The 21,121-nt window shown below is 42.3% G+C and overlaps 1 protein-coding gene across 1 annotated transcript; it reads left to right on the forward strand.

Annotated features, from left to right (window-relative positions):
• The first annotated feature begins 12,124 nt into the window (after positions 1 to 12,124).
• SLC66A3 (solute carrier family 66 member 3) lies at positions 12,125 to 20,422 on the forward strand. Its single transcript, XM_086460474.1, has 7 exons — positions 12,125 to 12,270; positions 14,559 to 14,641; positions 15,123 to 15,192; positions 15,797 to 15,854; positions 17,077 to 17,197; positions 18,348 to 18,389; positions 20,334 to 20,422. Exons 1-7 carry the CDS (start codon positions 12,125 to 12,127, stop codon positions 20,420 to 20,422), a joined length of 609 nt encoding a protein of 202 aa, XP_086316600.1.
• The last annotated feature ends 699 nt before the right edge of the window (positions 20,423 to 21,121 follow it).

Here is a 21,121-nt window from a genome sequence, read left to right on the forward strand (position 1 = left end):
TTTCTTTCAAGAGCAAAGATGGATGTCATCCAACAATGCCATAGGAGACAATCCTCTTCATATTTAGGGTGACTGGGCCATATACAGAGAGCTAGCACTACAGATCCCATCCATCTCTCCATGCAAGTCTACAGTACAGCTGCCACTAACATCAGAAAGAACAAGATTACAGCCAAAAGGCGATTTCTTCCTGAATTTTTTACCTCCCGAAAACAAACAATTAATGGAGACCCACTCAGATGAGTCCCAACATAAACAACACACTTTCAGTTCTGAGAGTCGGTGCAATAAAATGCAGCAGCTTGTTGCATTTCATGTAGTTAGCCAAGGATTCATCAGCTTCTGCCATCTGCATGTTTAAGCTTGCTCTAAAGAATAACATTTAAGGCACGTGAGACATGTTCTGTTCTTTTTCATTCCTCCCTGCTGAGGGAGAGAGACCAAATTTTTTCACACTAGTTTTCATTTTTGTTTCTTTAGATTCACTGCTCTCAAATTCCCTTCTCTTTATTTCTGGTTTAGCTGATGGAAACCCATTGACAAGGAAGCAGGCTTTCACATTTTGCTCTGAAGGCGTGTTGGCTCAGCAACCTATCTTATACTCTTAAGATCATCAACTTCGAATTTAACAGGTTCATAGTTCCTAAAATCTGTGGTTGCCCAGGGAAACCATCATCAAGCTAAATCGACACAAAAGCCTGTGAATCTTCATTACATAGGTGCAAACTTTATGACCTGTTGTTCTGTAAAGAAAAAGCAGTCCTCAGCAGAGCACGGAGAGTGCACCTACAATACCTGCCTTTTGAATTGTATGTAGCTTCTGTCGGATCATGCTCAGTCCTAGGTGGAGATCAACTTAGACGTCATTAGCATTGCCTCGATACAACAGCCTGCGATCGCTCACCAGACTGAGGTGGAGATATGTAATACTTATGTTTTGCAACTAAGGCTATTTGTTTTTATGATTAGACTGCAGCAGCAGAAGGCACTACAAAAGCGCAAGGGGTGGTATGGAACAGTGTGATCCCTGTCAACATCCAAGTGGTCTCTGGAGAAAAAAAAAAAAAAAGACACTGTAGAAGGAAAAGCCAAACCCCACTCACTGAAGTGACGACACCAAGCAGTTCTCCTCCTGGCCTCCTCGACACAGCAAGAACTGGAGGATTAAGGCTTTCAGGATGACAGCTAAGCTACATAAAGAAGGAAGACCACATCATGCAATCAGTCCAAGCGAGGAGGATAGATTCTGCTCTGTGCAGACATGAATTGTCATAGACAACTGTGTTCAGACACACCAAATGGGAACCTACTCTTTAAACAGGCACCTTCTTATTCAGCTAAAATGCTTTCTACTCTCTCTGTGAGCAGAAAACTCCATCAGGAACTAGTTTGTCTTCTAACATCTGAAAGAGGGAAAGGAGAGAGCAGATCAAGCCTTTCCTTGTCCCTCTGTTGTCCAGACAAGCCCTATTAAATACGTCATTCTTGACGGATGTATGTGTTTAACCTTCAAAGATGGAGATTCCTCAGGGAATCTATTCCAGTGCTGTGTATGTCCTTGTCCAAAAACTGCCCAGGCCACTCAGAGGTTACATATTTATTGGTGATTGCATAACACTGGAAGTCATTACACTTGTCGGCCTTACTCTGACATACTGAGCAGCCTCAAGTCTTGCTATGGGTCATAAACGCTATCCTAAGTCGCAGATGTCCAGTATCTGTCAGGCTCAAGCTCCTATTCATGTAAGAACATTTCATTTATAAAGCATGAGGATATTGTTTTTCAGCACGAAAGCATACAGGGCTGCATGTTTCCTAACCTCCAGATGGCACTCACTCCACATCAAGTAATCCACCAAAAAGAACCCTCAGTTATAGCAAGGCAGTGTTACACAATTCCTTTTTAATTTCAAGAGACATTAAATAATTCCAGATTCTTGATTCTGCTGTGTGTGAACCCAGAGAATCCCTCTCCCAGAGAGTTCCTGCAAACTGGATGGTATGGGAAAGAGGATGGTCTAAGCAGTGCACTATTTAATCCTTCACTTCAGCGCTGGCATTGTTTCAGCTGAAGCACTTTGCCCAGTTTTGGATAAGACCTTCCATGTCTTACCCTAAAGATGTGGGCCACTAAGCAGAGTCTAGAGAAGGAGTGACGGTAACTGGAGTATGGGAAGATATGTCTTATGACAAAACATTAAAAAGACTGTTAAAGTTTAACCTAAAGAAGAAAAAGCAGTCTGGGAAGAGGACTGCAGTCTTTAGATACATGTATAGCTCTGGAATGAAAAATCAGAATCATTTGTACTTCACGTGAGTGGCAGACAATAGTAAAAACAACAAACTTAAACTATAGCACGGAAAAATCATGTTAACTTTTTGGGAAGCTAGTGGTAATGCTAATACAGCACTGGAATAGATTCCCTGAGGAATCTCCACCTTTGAAGGTTAAACACACACATCCATCAAGAATGACATATTTAACAGGGTTTGTCTTTTAGTGTATAAATTGAATGACCATCTGAAGAGCTTTTCACCAATTCTCTGACCTACTCCAGAGTTGTTGGGATCAGAACACACTTTGCAAACATGATTTTTCAAACACATTCAAAAAGAATACAAAAAAATCCTATTTCAATTGCACCAGGTTTAAATAGACTGCACCTCTAAAATGCAGATTAATCACCTAATTTTTTTGATAGAAAATATTTCTGATTCTTCTAACTACTCATATAGAAAATGCTTTTCACAAAGTCTAGACGTGCCTCTTTTAATCACACACGTCTGAGAGGCTTGGCTAGTGCCCTCCTCACAGCCACATAAGAACAGTTCTCAAAGCGCGCATTCATGTCATTATGTGATGTATATGAACAGTGACAACTAATTTTCTTTCAACAATTTCAGGAAGCCTTTACTAATGAAGTGTAGTCCTGATTGTGTCCTTAATCAGTAAAAGCACCCGTTAAGATGCCAGGCAGTTCCTGCAGTGGGTACTCGCAGTGATTGCACATATACAGCACAGTAAGACCCTTACACACCCCTGCACTCCTCAGCTGTACTTCTTTGCACAGGTCACTTCAGTCCAGTAGATCACAACATGAAAGGGAAGACTGTAGGTAGACCTGAAATGGAGCCAAAATATGTAAGGATTTTTGGCTTAATCATCGAAGTGTGCAACCTTGGAAAATACAGCTTTGCACCTTGTTGCAAGATCACAACTGTGCTGCCTCTTTTGATGTGGAATTAATACCTTGACTATCTGATTAAGCTAACTGAAATGACTCTAAAATACTGGTGGGCAACTGCATAGGAATAGCTCTGTTCACCCCCAAAACTCTAGTTCATTCCTATTTCCGGTTGAAATCAATAGCAACTCTTAAGCACCTGACATCTTAATGACTATCTCTAAGGGGAAAGTGACTATTTAGAGAACAAAAGTTTCCCGTGTGGAATAGATCTGATAATTCATGTGATACAGGAATATTCTGTTGAACTGGACACTTTATTTTGTTCAACTATTACACTTTCCTTGGAAATGCAAATTATTTTAAGCTGCTGCAGTCAGCCCTCCTCTGGTACCCAGCGTCATGTTTCTCCAAGTTAATTTGGATCTCTCTACCATGTACAGCAACCTCCAGAAAAGACTTCCTGGGAATTCTGAGGTCCTAATCAAAACTGCCTTAGCATCGGCGAGTAGAAGGCAGCAAACAGATATCCTCTAGGTGTCATTTTCATCCCAAGTTTAACAACCATTTTTCTTTTACCATAATTAATTTTGCCAACTAATCCTTATTTACATAAACAGAGTCTTTTGGAAAGACTGGATGAGATGGTAATAGCATTGAAGTCTGTGAATAATCAGTAGAAATTCCACTTATGAAGGGGACTGTGTAGACACTAAACTGTGTTGTAAGCTTCTTGTAAAGAGTTCTCATGATGTATAACTTGTGCTTCAGTTTTATAAGATTTTTTCCCTTTTTGCTGCCAGATCTCAAACAAGAGATTATACATGTTTAGACAATTCATTTTCTGTATTTCTTTCAGTTAAAGAGCACAAGCGGGTAGCTATAGTTAGATGCACTGCTTTCTCTAGTGGACTTTTAAGGATTGTTAATATGAATTGTAACTTGGTGCACAGATGTTTCCTGTGCCTCCAAATTTTGTGTCTTCTCATTTTGAGTTCTGCTTATAACAAAAAAAGTGTGAAAAATATTTTTTTTAATAAAACATAACATATGTAAGTTCATTTCTCATACTTTTAGATTAGTCTTTGTATACAGTTCCCAGGTGGCATCTTAACTCTAAAGTTTTGTTTCATGGGATCAGTGATGACCGTAAATCCAATTGTGTTTCTTAGAAACTGTATTTAAAACTGTTTCTTGATTTTAAATTACTCTAAAGTAAAAAAACCCTACTAAATGGGTTTTCCAGCAAAGAAGGTCTCATCATGCTGTGAAAACTACTGCATAAACAATAAGATTCCTAAAACAAGGAAGGGAGAGGATGATTATGTATGAACATTAGATGGACAACACCGCCAGTCCAGGCATCGTATGTTTGTATGCATTATGCACGTACACATTCACACTGTTTGCTTTCTATAAAGAACACTCTATAGAACAAAATTTCTGAACTGAAGTTCATCTTAAAGCACTAACAGTTTTCTGAAGTGGGGTATTTTTTGGTTTGTTGGCTTTAGAAATCACCAATAATTTGTTAGGGCCTCAAACTGCTTTTCCTAAATCCTGGCCAGACAGAAACCAGTAAACCCTTCCTAAAGCAGGATATCTCTTACAAACTGAGCTCACTACTCTAAATCCATGTCAGGTATGCTTTTCCCTCCTCAGAAAACTTTTGTGTTTGCTTGGATGAATTCCTTGAAACACAGATGCTTCTGCAAGAAACTCAGAAGTTCTGCCAAAGGCTGAAGGGGTGCTTGCACAGCTCTGTCAATCACAGCCCTGCCCACAGCCCTCTTCTGCCAGAAGGCACAGATGCCATAGACTGACTTCAGCTTGTAACCTTCTCAAAGTCTCTCTTGGAAGCTGTATGTATCCATAAAACCACCAGTACTTAGAAATGGAATTTCCAAGTATCTGGGGTTACAGCCCTTCCTCAGCACAAGACCTTTATGCCAGGTCGATGGAGCAAAGCCACCACAAATGTCTCTTACCTGTCTCTTAACCCAGGGAATGCCCAGAGGAAACTCACAGTTGGCGTATACTGACTGATAAAGTGCATTAAGAAGTAATCTGCAAATATACAGGCACAATAGCTATAAAAACGAGATCTGGTTTCACTCAATGACTTTGACCTCATCACTTCAAACTCTGTGCCTATTTTCCCCATTTACTAATGACCCTTTATAATTACAGAACAGAATCACAGAACGGTTTGGGTTGGAAGGGACCTTAAAGATCACCTAGTTCCAACCCCTCTGCCATGGGCAGGGACACCTTCCACTAGACCAGGTTGCCTAAAGCCCCATCCAACCTGGCCTTGAACACTGCCAGGGAGAAATGGACTGAATATATTTTATACAATCTGTGAATTAACAAATGTATGCACGCAGTAACTCTTATTTCTACTACAGGTATTGCTGAGAAAGAGAAACAAACCAAACCAACGATGTAGCTTAGAACCACCTGCAACTATTACAACAGTTATTAGCAGTTATAGGATTATATCTCTTAAAAGCCAAATGGACTAAAACATGTTTATATCAACCCACCTTTAGCAAAACTTAACAGAATGCTGACAGGTTGCTAGCCCTGTATTACCAAAGTCTACTCAACTGCTTTTCACTGAAAAACATAAAAGCCACAGGGCGAAACCAGCACATGGCGGTGTTTCAGATCTGGTGAGCTGACTGTCTTCTTTGCTGGAAGAAGTATGATTGTACTGTAGATGCTTCTTGGTGCTGGCAGACCCATTTGCACGCTCTGGGGGAATCATAAGACCCCTAGCAAGGATGCAGGAAGCTTCGTATACCAGGAGCTCAATAAAGGCAGCCATAATGTACTCACACTCTTAACTCTTACTGGAGTCTTTTATTTGAGTAATTCAGATGTAAGCACAGGTCTAGAACAATGCCAATTCCAGGCCCAAATGCTACAGCTCAACTCCGTCTCTGGACTACAAACTCAATGCAGATTTTCTACATAAAAGGGACAACTCGAAATTTAATATGAAAATCAATTTAAGGAGTCCCAGTACAAACTAGTTAATATATTTTCTTTCTCTTTTGCTCCTCCCAGTTCTTTGGCTCTGTTCAGTTTTGGGTTAGGGTTTTAAGTCTGTGTTTGGTATTCTAAGCTCTTTCAGTACTACTTTTCAGCTAACCGCATTATTTTAGATAATATGCCATTACCCAGAATGGCCTTCAGTTAACTGAATAAACCATTTCACAGAGCAAACACTGAGTCAACGGGATTTAGGGTTTTTTTGCTTACAGTACTTTAATTCAATTTGTGATGCTTCTGTTCAGCCTAACATCAAGTAAACCTTACATAAATACAGCCATATTTTCAGTGTGCCACAAAGACATATAACATACTGCACACAAAACCAGTGAACTACATGCAACCTCCAATGTTTCTTTTATTCTCCTATCACACACACTTGTACAACATAACCTCAAATATGAAGTACACAGGGATCCATTGGACTTTTTTAGTAAGAGGAGGTTCTTCAAATCAGAGTTGAAACACTGTCATTCTGCCACCAGGGAGTCTCTCAGCTCAGAGATAACCTCCCTCCTCATGGCGAGCTTTTGTGACAACTCTGCATCAGCCTTACTACCCAAGTCAATAGTAAAACTCCGAATCCTTGGGCACTACAAAAGTGTTCAGCAAATACAACCAAATATGAAGAATGGCTAGAATCACACCCATCCTCTTTTTTAGTCTTGATCATTTTTTACCACAGCTATGTTGGCCAGAAGGGACCTCTGGAGGCCTCTAGGCCAATCCCCTGCTCAAAGCAAGGCCAACGCTGATGTTACATCAGGTTGCTCAGGACCTGGTCCCACTGAGTTGTGAAAATCTCTAGAGATGGAGATTCCAGAGCCTCTCTGGGCCCCTGTTCCAGTGTTCTGCAGTATTGCAGGTATGGTCTCACAAGTGTCAAATAGAGAGGAAGGATCACTTCCATAAACCTGCAGGCTACGCTTTGCTAATGCAGCCCAGGATGAAGTTGTCCATCTTCGCCAGCAGACCACAATAGGGACTCACATTCAGCTTGTTGTCCCTTAGGACTCCCACATCCTTTTCCTTAAAACAGCTTTTGATCCTGTTGGCCCCCAGCCTTTACCGATGCATGGGGCTACTCTGTCACAGGCTGCAGGCTTTACTTTTTATTAAACTTCATCAGTTTTCTGTCAGTCCATCTTCTCAGCCTGCCAAGATCCCTCTGAGTGGCAGTTCAACTGCCCAGTGTGCTGAAGGCTGCCCACAACGTGGTATTGTCCACAGACCTGCTGAGAACACACTTTACCCCTCGGCCAGGTTGTTAATGCAAAACTTAAAACAGTATTAGCCCCAGTATCAGCCCCTGAGAAACACCATGAACAATCTGGCCACCCACTGGATGTCAGTCTGCTAACCACTATTGTCTGAGCCCAGCTGCTCAGTTTTCCACCAACCGTGTCGTCTTCCCATCCAGCCTGTATCTCCCCGCTTTCACTACAGGGATGCTAAGTGAGTCCATGTCAAAGACCTGGCTAAAGTCAAGGTAAATGACAGCCACTGCTCTTCCCTCATCCAAGCCAGCTCTCTGAGAGAAAGTAATCAGGTCAACTCAGGTTCAATTTGCCCTTGGTAAATCCAAACCGGCTGTTCCCAATCACCATCTTGTTTTTCAGGCACCTCAAAAGGGCAGAAGAGGAGGCCATTATGGAGGACTTTGTAATTTTCCTTGGAACCGAAATTAGGCTGTCCAGTCTACCATGCTCTGTTACTTCCTTCTTGCAAAAAGACAGGAGATTTGCCTTTTTCCAGTCATATGGAAATCTCCTCTGATAACTACAACCTTCCAAAGATGAAAAACGGTCAGAGGCCTTGCAGTAACAATTCAGCAGTAACAACCAGCTCCTTCAGCTCCCCCAGATGCATCCCAACTGGTCCCACAGAGGAGTCTTTGTTCAGTTTGTTTCTGTAGTCCCCAACTCCATCTTCCTCTATCATGGTTAGTATTTCACTCCCTCTGACTGTGCCACTAGGCTCAGGGAACCCAAGAGGCTTCTTAGCCCACCTTGCTAGTAAGAACTGAGACAAAAAAAGGCACTGAGCACCTCAGCTTTTTCCGCAGCATTCTTAGGTACGTCCCTTAACCCGTTGAACAGTGCGCCCACCTTTTCCTTCATCCTTCTTTGTTGTCAAAGCAATTACAGAAGCTTTTTTTGGTGCCATTCACATCCTTTGCCAATTTCAACTCCAGCTGAGCTTTGGTTTCTGAACTCCATCCCCTCATGCCTGGGCAATGCTTTTGTGTTGCCTGGGTAGTCATGCCTGCTTCCATCTTTCAAACTCTCCCTTTTGGTGTTTGAGTTCAGGCAAGTGTAGCCCATTCAGCCAAGCTGTTCCTCTGCTGTGCCTGCTCGCATTTCAGCTCACTGGACAAGACTGGTTTTGTGCTATGAGCATGCTGTCTTTGAGTATCAATGCACTCTCCTAGTCTCCGTTGCACCCCCTGGCAGTTTTCTGAGAGATCCTGACAGACCGGTTTCCTGAACAAGCCAAATTCTGCTCTTCTGAAGCCCAGACCCTTTAGTTCGCTATTTGCCTGCCTTACTTCTCTTGGGATCTTAATTCCAAGGTCCTGGAGTCACTGCTGCCAAGGCTGCCCTTGACCTGTACATTGCCTACTAGTTCTTCCTTGTTTCTGGGTAATAAATACAGCACCTGGGTCAAAAAAAATGTTCTTGATGCCCCACAAAAATTGGTTGGCCTGCTTTTACCCCACTGGGTGGCTCCTCCAGATGTCAGACCGATTTTACATTCCGAAAGAAGCCTGGGTCTATGATCGCGAGCATTCTCCTAGTTATTTAAGGCTTCATCTGCTTCCTCCTCTTGATCAGGCAATTTATAGCAGGTGCCCCCACAGTGCTCCTCACGCTGGTCTCCCCACCGATCCTGACCCCTCAGATCTCAGTTGCCTCGTTGCTCGCTCCAAAGTGGAGGAAGGCTTCAGGCAAAGAGACGCTTGTTTGTGTAGAACACAATTTCCACTAATTTTCCTGCCTGCTTTTCCAAAAAATCTTGTATCCTTCCCTCACAGCACTCATCATGAGCTATGCCACCCTGTCTCTGTGATCCCACAGAGGCCACAGCTCTGCAACTGTGCTGGTATGTCCAATTCCTCCAGTTTCCTTCCCAGGCTGTGGGTGTTCACAGTGTCACACCCCCTTCTCAGGGCACGTGAGTGAGCCTCCTGCAGCCTGCTGTCCCTGGCCAGTCTGTCCTCCCCCAGCCTGCCTCCACACCTCTCTTGGGGGTTGTCTCCATTCCCACAGGTTCCCCAGTTGTGGACTTCCTTTATTTTAACACAGAGCTTAAAACACCAATTATGTATAAAATGAACTATTCCCTGTTAGCATGTAGGCTGTGGAAATAATGAGCAAGAGAACGCTCTCTGCATTCCTTGCAAAAGCACAAAATTCGAGGCATTATTTTGCTTAAAAACTCAGCTATGATAAGCCAGCATCATTATTGGAAAAAAAAATTTAGTTTGGCTTTTTGTCTTTGGTTATTACAGAACGATTATTTTCCTTCCCTGTTTTTTTTTTTTTTTTTTATAGGAATCAACATTTGCATTCCTATTTGAGGTGCAGCAGTGTTAAACCACTGCCCATCTGCTGCGAAACAGGCAATCTGCACTGTAGATTTGAACGCAATGAATTTATTGACTGAGCTGTAATTTAAAGTGGTTCTGCACTCTGCTGCAACGTACCAAGTAAAAGAGTCTGAAATTTGATATAAACCTAAATAATTTAAACAGAACAGGAATAATTTCTTATACTTTTCATAGACTAAATTTTGTCATAACCTTGAACAGGGCTGTCCAGCACCAAGACGTCTGTTCTTTCCCTAAGCTGCCGCTTAAGCCAAAAGTAGCCAGTAAACAGTTGCAGAGCAACATCATGACATAGACAGGGCGGGGGGAGGACAGTAGATCATTTTGCTTAACTGAGTGCTTGCAATGCAAAGCAGGATGTATTTTTAAAAGCTGAAATGCTGACTAAAGGTAAACATTTCATGTCTTCTTTAAATATAAAAATAGTTGAATGAAAACATGCTCATGGACCTGCTCGATAGCTTGAAGTCAGCCCAGCCTCTTGATTATTCCAGTAGTATACAAGGCAGTGCACATTACTGCTAATTTTACAGCATTTTGTTGGATCAGCATCCACACAGTAATAAAGATACACAACTTCTACCTTAAATATTTCTCTATTATTCTCTGATTATCTGAAGTGACAGAATCATCTACACCTCAGACCTAATTTTAAATGAGATAATTTCATTGCGTGTGATGGGTTACTCAACTCTTTTTCAAGTACACAATACTCCCACAAGGCTGAGAACACAGTTTATCAAGGAAATCTTGGAACAGTTATTATTTTAAGATAATTTCAAATTTTCTTCTTTTAGAGTTTATTGTCTTTGAAAAGCTTAATTAATTTGAATTACCTTTACAGAAACACAGTTTTTAAATTAAAATACTGTATTTGGGGGGACATTTATTTCAATAGAAGTTTTAAGATTTTATGTACTCCTACACACCTGCTTCTTATTTTTATGACTGAATTACACAGAGGGCAACATGATTTACAAATTAAACATTAGTAATATTGTTTTAAAATACCACTAAAGGTATGTGGAATGAATGCAATAAAACTGTGTCAAATTGTGTTATCAAAACAACAGAAAACAATTTGTGAGAAATGCAGAAGAGCTGAAACCAAGCTGTGTTAGGAACTATTAGTCATACAGAAATGCAACTTTCCTTAAAATGAAAAATGAGAAATGTTATGCCTGCGAATTACCCCTCGTGTTAAAGCAATCGTGCTGTAGGTAAAAATCTGAATTAATGGTAAGCATTTGGCACTCTGAGCAGTCCTGGCCATATGCAGGCATGAAAGAGCAAAGATTCTGTATGTGTGTGAGCAGCACAAATGTATATTCCTTCGATAATTGTTCCTATTTAGTTCTGACAAGCTGGTAAGTACAAAAGCTTTAAAAACTGCACCTTACTATTTTTGTGTGTATCTGTGTACAGTGGGTAGGTGTATGTTCCGGAGAAGTCGCTCCATCTCCGATACTCTGACAAGTTCAGCATTCGGGAACTTTAATTTTGCTGAACTTTCTTTCTGTGCAACCTGAAGTGCTGCTGCCAACCATCCCTGCTGCAGAAATTAGCACCGCAGCCATCCAGACAGCGTGACCAGAAAAACACGGGAGCTGAAGCACTGGAGACTCCGCTTTGGGGCAAAAAACTGGAAGCCAGCCTACAGCTCCAGACCCAGAGCTAACCTGCTCCTAAGCGGACACATCCCGCGGTGAACCTTTTACACCAACACAGCACCTGATGACCACTGGTTTGTGGGTTTTGTTTAAGGTGACAAAGAGCAATTTCAGGGCTAAGGCCCTCGACCAGGCGCTTAACGTTTCTCGGCCCTGACACCGAGGAGCGTCAGCCGTGGGTAGGCCTCACCCAGCGGCCCGGGAGAGCCGGCTGCTGCCCGCCCCGCTCCCCCGGTCACCGCGGCGTTCGGCAACCCGCCAGCGCGGGGACGGGGGGGTGGTGACCGGCCCGTTCCCCCCGCAGGCGGGGACTGGGAGCCCTCCCCGGGGTTGCCAAACCGCCCGCAGCCCGCTCGGGCCCGGCGAGGCCCGAGGCTGCCGCGGAGCGGGGGATGCGCGCCGGCGGGCCCGGCTCTCCTCTCCGCACAGGCCGGGCGGCCTCCCCGCCCCACGCCGCGGGCAGCGCGGGCGCCATGAGCGCCCCGTGAGGGCTGCCAGCGGGGCCGGGCCGGGCCAGGCCGGGCTGCCCGCCCCACCCTGCCACGCCGCACCGCACCGCGGGTTCCCCATTCCGGGCTGCCGGGGGTGCGCAGCGCAGCGGGATGGCGGCGGCGCTGCTGCTGGAGCTGGCCCACTGGAGCACCTGGGCCGTGTGCGCGGTGATGAAGCTGCCGCAGCTGGCGGCGGTGCTGGCGGCCGGGTCGGCGCGGGGGGTCAGCGTGGGCAGCCTCCTGCTAGAGCTGGCCGGGTAAGGTGGCGGCGGGGCGGGAAGGGGACACGGGGGTGACACGGAGCCTCCCGCCCGCGTTGGGGCGCGGCGGCAGCGGGTCGCCTCAGCGGGGAGAGGGGCCGGGGCCGCCTTGCTGCGGCAATTAATTAGTTAAGTTGCTTCCTTCGCAGCTCTGGTGAGGCGTGAGGACGTGTGGAGTGGCGGTTCGAAGGGGGCGGCGGGCAGTCCGTGCTCCCCCCCGGCTCTAAACGCGCTCCTTTTCGTAGCTGGCGGTCACCCTGCCGGGCCCGCCGCCACGCCGTGTGCGGTGCCGCCCCTGCCCTCACCGCGCCTACGAGCCCTTTGGAGCAGAAACTTCCTATTTTACAGCGTTTCCGCGCTTTGGTAAAAGGGAAACGGCTTTTTTTAACTTGCCCACGTAGCCGGAGACAACACCTCCAGTAGTAAGCTGAGTTTAAGCCGTGTATGTAGGTTATGTGATGGTCCCTCTGCCCTGTTGTGCAGGCAATTGTACCAGTTAGACAGGCTTCTCTCACCCCACTAAGTAAAACATAACCAGTCTTTAAGAAAATTACAAACCATGTCAAACTCCAAAGATCTGGCAGTCAGTAGTAAGCTTACATGGGCTAGACTTACTACATCTTGCTTTGAGAGAATCATATGAAATGAAAATCGAGAAACTGCATATGCAAATGTGGGTACAAGCATGTGAGAGAAAATACCTTGAAGACCCTTGTATTTGCTCAACCTGGTGATGGAGGTGGCCAGAATGTCCAGCCGATGGCTGCTACCTCTCTGCACCAAGCTAAAAAAGGGCACTTTTTTTCAGAAAAATCACCTCACAAAAATGGCATGTCATTTCTAAACATGCCTGTGCCTTGTCTTCAGCGAGGGGCACTGCTGTTGACCCCGGTCTGGCGCTGTGGAGGGTTAGGCGTACAGACACCTTTCTGCATGGAGCTGTGCAGAATCCCCTTGGTCTCCGCCATGGCTGTTCGCCGCCTGTGTCCCTTCGTGACACTGAACTCCTGTTGTTGCTGTTTACCCTTAGCTCACCTCAGAGTAAGTGAACTAAATTCTGGTTGCAGCAGAGATAACTCACCCCACAGCCCCGGCCAAAATGCAGTGCTAGTATTTTAAAATCATTCCTGTGTGTTGATGTGCACTGAAAAGTCTTTATAAGTAGTTTCACATGAATACGGGGAAGCCATAAATGTCTCCTCAGCACCTGTGTGATAACCACAGTACCCGCTGCAGGTTCTGTGCCTGCTCAGGGCAAAGATATTTTGAAAGAGATGCAAGGAGGCTTTTTTGAAACATTTATTGGGACTGTTTTTTTATTTAGTAGACTATTCATCCTACAACCTTTAAAGACTTCGAGTCCATGGAGTTTTGGGGCTACTGGTGCAAACTGTGATGGTTCTGCAGAGTCAGCATGCAGTGACGTGGCACAAGAGTGACACAGAAGCATGGTGCTGGTGGCAAGGAGTCTCATTTGACCCTTCAAGAAATAAGACTTCGAGGAAGTTCAGATATTTAGTTCTGAATACTGAGATATTTAGTTCTGAATACTGTAAAACCCAGTTTCTTACAGGGTAGGCAGTTCCTGATGCCATCTTTCTACGCCAGAAACCATCGATTTCTCCTTACATAAAATTGCCCCAAGACTCCTTTCTGTTTTCTCTGTGGCCTTGAAGTTTCTGTCTAACCTCATGGACTTGCATTAAAATTGAAGAAAGTAAAGAAAACATGGTAAAAGTTCAATTCCCTTTAGATACTATATTGTGGAATGGCAGGAAGGAGAGTTGCCATTGCTTGGTGCATTTAGAAACAAACTCTCAGTTTGACCAGTACAGCTACACTGGGCAATCTTGTAATGGGGTAGTCTAGACAGCTTGGAAGATGTAAGACTTGCTTAAAGTACAGACTGAACTACAGACATAAATAAAGAAATCAGAGTTATCCCAGAGGTCCCAAGGCAATTGCAGAGAAGGTGTCTTCTAGGTCTGGAAGCCTTTATTTCTTTCTCATCAGTTGTAATTAATAAAATTATGCCTTATACACTGTGACACAAAGACCTTGACAAGAAGTGTGCGCAGCTTTCTACATCTTACTCTATTTGAGGGTAACAGAAATAGACTACAGAATCATCACGCTTGCACTTTGTGTTCATATTTTTTTTGATCAGTTTGACAGCTACATCCGTCTGGAGCCTTTTGGCACGACCAAAACAGTAACAAAGGAGTTGTGAAGGAGCTGTCCTGTCCCTTCCTGCAGTCATGCTCTTTTGTGTCTTTTCTGTTCAGCTTCCTTGTGTTTCTGAGGTACCAGATCTATTATGGTTACCCTCTGCAGACATACCTGGAATATCCCATCATCATTGCACAAGGTAATTTCTTTAAGCCGTGCTTTGGAAATAGAACGGGTCTCATTCAGCACTCCGAGGCTCTGCATGTAGGTACAGTACTCCACTGCAGTGATGTGAATCCATCGACCAGTTCTAGCAGGAGTCAGGGGGAAGAGGGAATGAACATCTCAAATATAATTGAATTCTTATAAATTTTATGAAAATAGATGGTCAGGTAGAGTAGAAAGATGTAATTAATACACACACAGTGGAGTTGCAGTGTAAGCTCATCCTTTATCTGGTGACTACGTATGGGAGAGAAACATAAACATTCCAGACTCTAAGAAAAGCTTCATTCTTCATTTTGGAGCTTGCAGTGTTTTGGACATCAATCAAATTTGAGAGACAAAACCTCTAAGGAACAGGTTTCAGTAGACATGGTGCCCAGTGGAACTGTCTAGGATTGCATTTGCGCCCTTTCTCTCGCTTCTGTGACGAGCAATCTTTTTTTTTTTTATTTCAGATGTCATTCTCCTTTTGTTTATTCTGAGTTTTAGTGGAAACACGAAACGAGCTTTGTTCTATGCAGTCACGTATCCTTTGAAATCTGGGAATTTTGGTTTATGTAGCTTGTTTGGTAGTTCTTTGCATAGCAGCTATGTCATCATTTGTTTTGTGCTACCATTGTAAATCATTTTCAGCCACCCCTCAACATGCATTCCACGTTCACATGCTGATTTCTGGGGATCACAATAAAATCTCTACGAGAAGTAAGTTTTGTATGGAGCTGCACTTTAGAAGGCTCACAACCAATAAGGAGTAAGACCAATTCTTAATTTACATCTTTGCTAGAGATGCAGGGTGGAAATGATGAATCTTTTTCCTTTGATTCCTACCCATGCAGCTTGTACTTGCAATGATGAACACAGCATTGTTTGTTTGTTTTTTTTTTAAATAGGACTTGGGCTTAAATCTCAAGTCTTATGCTTTGGAGCAAATCTTGAGAAACTCCAGGCACTGTTACAGTGTGAAAAATAGGAATACTTAAGTGTTTTAACCAGTGCTTAATATATTTTATCTAGATTGTATAGTCTGCTAGAAAGTTTCAATAAGATTATTTCCAGATGTTTAAAAAAAATCTAATTCCCCAGGCAGTTTCAAGAGCTTTCAGTGCTATGAAACTTAACATAATGTAAGATTTGGGGGGGGCTGGTATGTGCTAACGCTGCGGAAGTGGATAATAGACCTGGCCATGGTAAGTGCTGAATGATTATTTGAAATTAGGTCCTCATACGAAATGGCTTTTTTCTGGAAGTCTTTATCAATGAAATCTCTCCTTATGTTCAACTTTGGAAGAGTTCATCATTTAGGTTAGCTTTCAGAACAAGCCGGTTTTCAAATACAGCTGGTTCTCTCTCTGCGAGTGGCTGGAAAACACAGCACTTGCAATAGACTCTGGAGGAAAAAAAAAAAAAGTATGTTCTGAGGTAAAGTTATTAATTGTGGTGCCTTAATTAAAACTAGCAAAGGTTTAGGATGTTGAAAAAAGATTGCCTCTTTAGTCCTAATGTCGTAATCCCCATTAATAAGCCTTTAACGTGAGAGGAAAAGAACAGACCATTGGTCAAAGCATTTGAAATAGGGAATGTTAAATATTTCACAAGATCTTTTTTTCCCTTTAGTCCTAGAATTTTGCAAGAAAAATAGCATCTGATAATGCTCTACGTAGGTTAAAGATGGTCTGTGCTCTTTTTATCAGAAGAGAGAAAGTTAAAATTCAGTTGAGATGAACGGGAGTTGCTAATGCAAAAATGATACAAAGGGGGATAAAAGCTTCTAAGCCTAACACGGATCCTTACTTGCAAGGGAAATCTGGGCATGACCACAGGAAGGTCCCCTCTACCCGCTGCCTTTGCAAAATCCCTTTTAAAAAGATGACAGAGTGAATAGTCCATTCCCTTCGTTATTTTTTCCCACCAATTGGACTCATTTTCCACACATTCTTGTCAGTTTTTTCATTCTTTTATGGCTCAGCTTGCCAGACATAATGGTAACAGATGGTCTGAATCAACCTTGCTGTTTAGACTCGATCAGTCTCATTTTAGCCAACTTTCATAAACAGTTTTATGTAGCAGGTTGAGAGGCTTTTTTATTTCTTTGCTGCTTCTTGCATTTGCCTCTATCAAGCATTTGCCGACAGCAGTAGCAATCGTTGTGCTCTTTGAGCTTCTTTCTGGGCAGTACCTCAGAAATCAGTCTCTTGCTTCTGGCAGCTTCAATTTTTTTCCTTCACGGTTCCTTAGCAAGAAGCCGAAATGCTTGGGTTGCCACATCCTGAAAACGGTTTTTATTTTGTTCTAAATGAAAAAGCTAGTCCTGGATTTTAGTCAGTTACATACTAACAGCTGTAAGCTGAACACTCGGATAATACAATGGCCGAGGCAGAGGTTCTTTCTCTTTTTTTACCTGCTTTTCAGAATTTGTGCACACTCATCAGTGCGGCCAGTAAGCTGGCTCAGCTGCGGTGTCTCTGGCAGACAAAAGATTCTGGACAAGTGAGCGCCTTGACCTGGAGCATGTCTGCGTATACCTGCGCAAGTAAGCCACGGGCACCTTGGTGCGAAGCACTGAGCTCTCCTTGTTTAAAGCAGTATCTCCTCCTAATGCCTCTTTCAATGGGTCTCCATCACAGTAGGTAAAAACCTTGCCTAATGTAGTTTGTCTTAGTGCTGACTTCTGAGACTCTGACAGGCTCTTGGAAATCAAGTTTTATCGTTGACACCAATGACACTTTGACTTAGCAAACATGCAGATACAGTCAAGGGAACTGAGAGAGCATCTTTGTGAAGAAAAGATTTTCATATTCTAGGGTTTAATAAAATTGCTAGTTATCCAGCATGAAAAGGTGCTAAATTTTGAGTTAATCAGACAACGCTAATTCTGAAAAGTCATCTACAAATAAATGTGCACTTAATGCTAAATAGCTTTAACTCTAAGACTTCGTGTAAATACATTTCTCAACAGAGGAGAATTTAAGAACGTACCAAGAATAGTGATTTGTGCAGTTCACGTGCTCATTACCTAGTGCTCATTACTCCATGAACAGTCTTTCTGCAGCTATTTGTCAGAAGTGCCTTTGTCATATTCCAAAACTCATTTAGAATATTCTTCCTACAAAACATAGTGATGCTGGATCTATTTCCCCATGAAACAAACGTTTTCAAGTCAATAATTAGAAGTTTTGGTATGTTCGCTGAACAATGGCGATAAACTCTGTAAATGGTTTTAGTTTGCTGCAAATGTGAAGTAATTACTGTGTAGATTTCTTGTGGGAGGGAAAGCTGAGCTCCTCATATTTGCAGAAGCCTAAAAGCGTGCATGTGAACATGCACAATGGGTAGGTCATGCTAACTCCATTGTGGGTGTAGCTCCCTATCAGCTATTGAACAGCAAGAGGAGCAGTAAACTCTGACCACATCCAATCTAGTGAGGTACATAAATACAGATATAAAAACTCTTGCCAGTGATTTTCTCATTTAAAGAGGCCATTAATACAGTGTCACTTAGCTTTGAGAGCTTGATCTCTGACATTAGTAGTGAAGAGCAGATGCACTAAAGGTGGGAACGTCTATACTAGGTGTATTTTCATGCGAGATTATGCTCTACTGAAAAATAGATATTTCATCATTTTTTGAAGGTATAAACATGTTGTATCTAGTGAACTAATCAGAATTCATTCAATTTACAGCAAGAATAGTTACAACTGTAATGACTACAAATGATCTCGCAGGTGAGTAAAGCAGAATTGCCTGCCTTTCCAAGGTAGCAGCTGCCACAGTGTTTTTTAGCTGCTTTGTAAAAGCAGTTCTCTGGTCTGAGAAGAACAAACTATGAACCTGGAGGGTTAGCACAGTGAGGGAAGGACTTACTGCTAAAAAAGTAGCACAGGATTACAAATCAGTCAAATACCTGGAGGAAGCAAAAAACCCTGCTTTTGTTTATCACGTGGTGACAAGTTGTCCAAAAGCCATTATTTTTTTCAAAAGGCAAAAGCACTACAAAATTAACTTAATTATGAAAATAGCAGAATAAAGTATTAAAAATCTTTACTATTTAATTAAATTCATTTAGAAAAATACAACTTAAAAATCTGTAATAACTGAACGATAGCTTTTCAAATAATAAGCGTTTCCTTTTCTTATTGGGGGTTTGTGCATTAAAAAATTCTTCTAGAAAACTATTTAAAAAGTTCAGCTTAGCACATGAATGGTTTTAGGCACAACATACAGAAAGTTGGTGGCAGGCCGAAAGTGAAATTGTAGGCTGGTGAGAAACTCACCAAAAATAGCTTAAAATACATAATTTGCAGCAGATTTCATTATAAAGCAGGCTTATTTAACAGCTTCTTACCATCCTGACAAAACTGAAATGGCTAAGGAGTGCAGCAGATTTGTCAATAAACAGTTGGAAATCGAGGCTTGGTGGATGTAAGAACAGTAACAAAATCACATTGTACTTCATTTGGTGGTTCCTTGTTCTAGTTCAGAACTGATATTTCATCAGAAACATCGTATGAATGGCTTCATTATTTTTTTTAAGCAGTCCTCTGCAGCACAATAAGGCTCTAGTTTCACAAGCAGTTCAAGTGGCTCTTTCACTGGAAAAGGAAGTCCCCTTTTCTGTCACTCATTTTCACCCCCGTGCTTGCTGCTTTCCCTTTGCTGGAGTAGGAGTTTCTGGGGCAGTTGACTGGATCACCAAAAAATTTGAATAATGCACAGGCAGAAATTTAGTCTGGGTCAGTTGTCGAGTCCAGTTCACCCACAGCGACACGCTTACGCTGATGAGTAGCAAGAGAGGCATATTGAGGGAAGGAAGGAAGAGAGAAAACTACCATGGAAGTAAAAAGCTGGCTCTTGAAAGTAAAGCTGGCCCTGATTAAGGCTGCTTTTAAACATACAGCACAGTACACTTCGGAACATGGAAGAGATGGCAGCAAACATTGGTACTGTGCTGCCCTAGTGGAAAATGTTGCCAGTCAGCTTCTAACTGACAACTTCAGCATGTTCATGTTGGTTTCATACACCTGCATGAAACGGTCAAATGTCACGTATTTCTGAAACAAAGTTTTGTGTACGTTTCTGTGAATATTCCATTTATGGAATAATGGATATTAGATATACCTGTACTTCAAACTGTGGTCTCACAGGTAGAGATGCTATGCTTATTAAAAAAAACCCTTAAATTTAATCAAGATACTGGAAAACTGCTTTTTTTCTGTTGTCAGACTTCCTCCCATTAAAATCTGTCAGATACAACTATTTCCTGTCTCCCTGAAGTCTAAACTTAACAGACAGCAGTAGAGAATGATCCTGTTACTATAAACAAAACACAACTATAAAGGACACATGAGCTGCGGCTCCCAAGTTTAATTTAGGTGTAAATTTGAGGTTACTCAAAATCGTACTGTTCACCTGGTTTCATCACAAAGGAATTAAAGGTGCTGTATTTTTTTCAGATACCACTTGCAAATGCTAAATGCTCTTCTCTGCTATATTTACTTCGAGAATTTCTCAGTTCCTGTACATGGTAATTTAAACTAATTGACTGAAAAAGAGTGGGAACCAGCCTGTTTGTACACCAGTGAAAGTTTACAAAACAATGTCTCTTCTGAAAATGACAGCAGTTGATTCTTTTGGATTTATGCTTACAAGATTTTTTTTTTCCCTTGTAGTTCTCATCCGTTTCATAACCATGCTCATTCTCAATATTTGGGTCACAGCCACAATCCTGCACTACAGGAAAACTAAAAAGACTGATTAGACGACACTCATCAGCACACAACATAGTTACCACCAAAAAAAACCTGATATAATTGAGCTTAAACAAGAGAGCAAAGGTTGTGAAGCTCGCTCTCTCTTAAGCCTAGTATTTATCCGTAAACATAATTAGTACAGTCATGCTTATTTTATCTTAGAAATAATTCTGATAAGATACTTAATTTAAGCAGCATATTTTTATTGGTCATTTAAGACAAGTTTCACTGATACCACATTTTCTCTGGACTTTTTTACTAAATGAACAAGGTATTTCGTATTTAGATGTTCACGTATTACCATATCACTCCAGTGCTTTCTGGTTACATATAAGCAATTTTCTTCAATTATACAAGAGCAATTTTGCACCAGCATATCAACTCATCTTTCTGCATCCGCTGGGAGTTTGAAAAACAACAGATGTTTGTCGTCTTCTTGCAAGCAACTCCATTAGTTAGACATTAACTATCTGTATTGTAGGATGAAGAAAATCTGAGTCAAGGCCCAATCCAAAATGAGGTTCTAAACGTGTTTTACCAAGTCACAAATCCGGTTGGGATTGTAGCGCTTACATGCAACACTTAAATAGTACAATTTATACAGCTGATACAGGATATCCATGGTCGCTTCCTTCAGTATATCCAGTTTTGATTAGGATGAGAGCAAAAAATCAACTATGAATTCTTCTTTTTCAACCTGAGTTCTC

Source organism: Leptosomus discolor, chromosome 2 (genome assembly GCF_034619465.1).
Source record: "Leptosomus discolor isolate bLepDis1 chromosome 2, bLepDis1.hap2, whole genome shotgun sequence".
In the NCBI taxonomy this organism is placed as follows: Eukaryota; Metazoa; Chordata; class Aves; order Leptosomiformes; family Leptosomidae; genus Leptosomus; species Leptosomus discolor.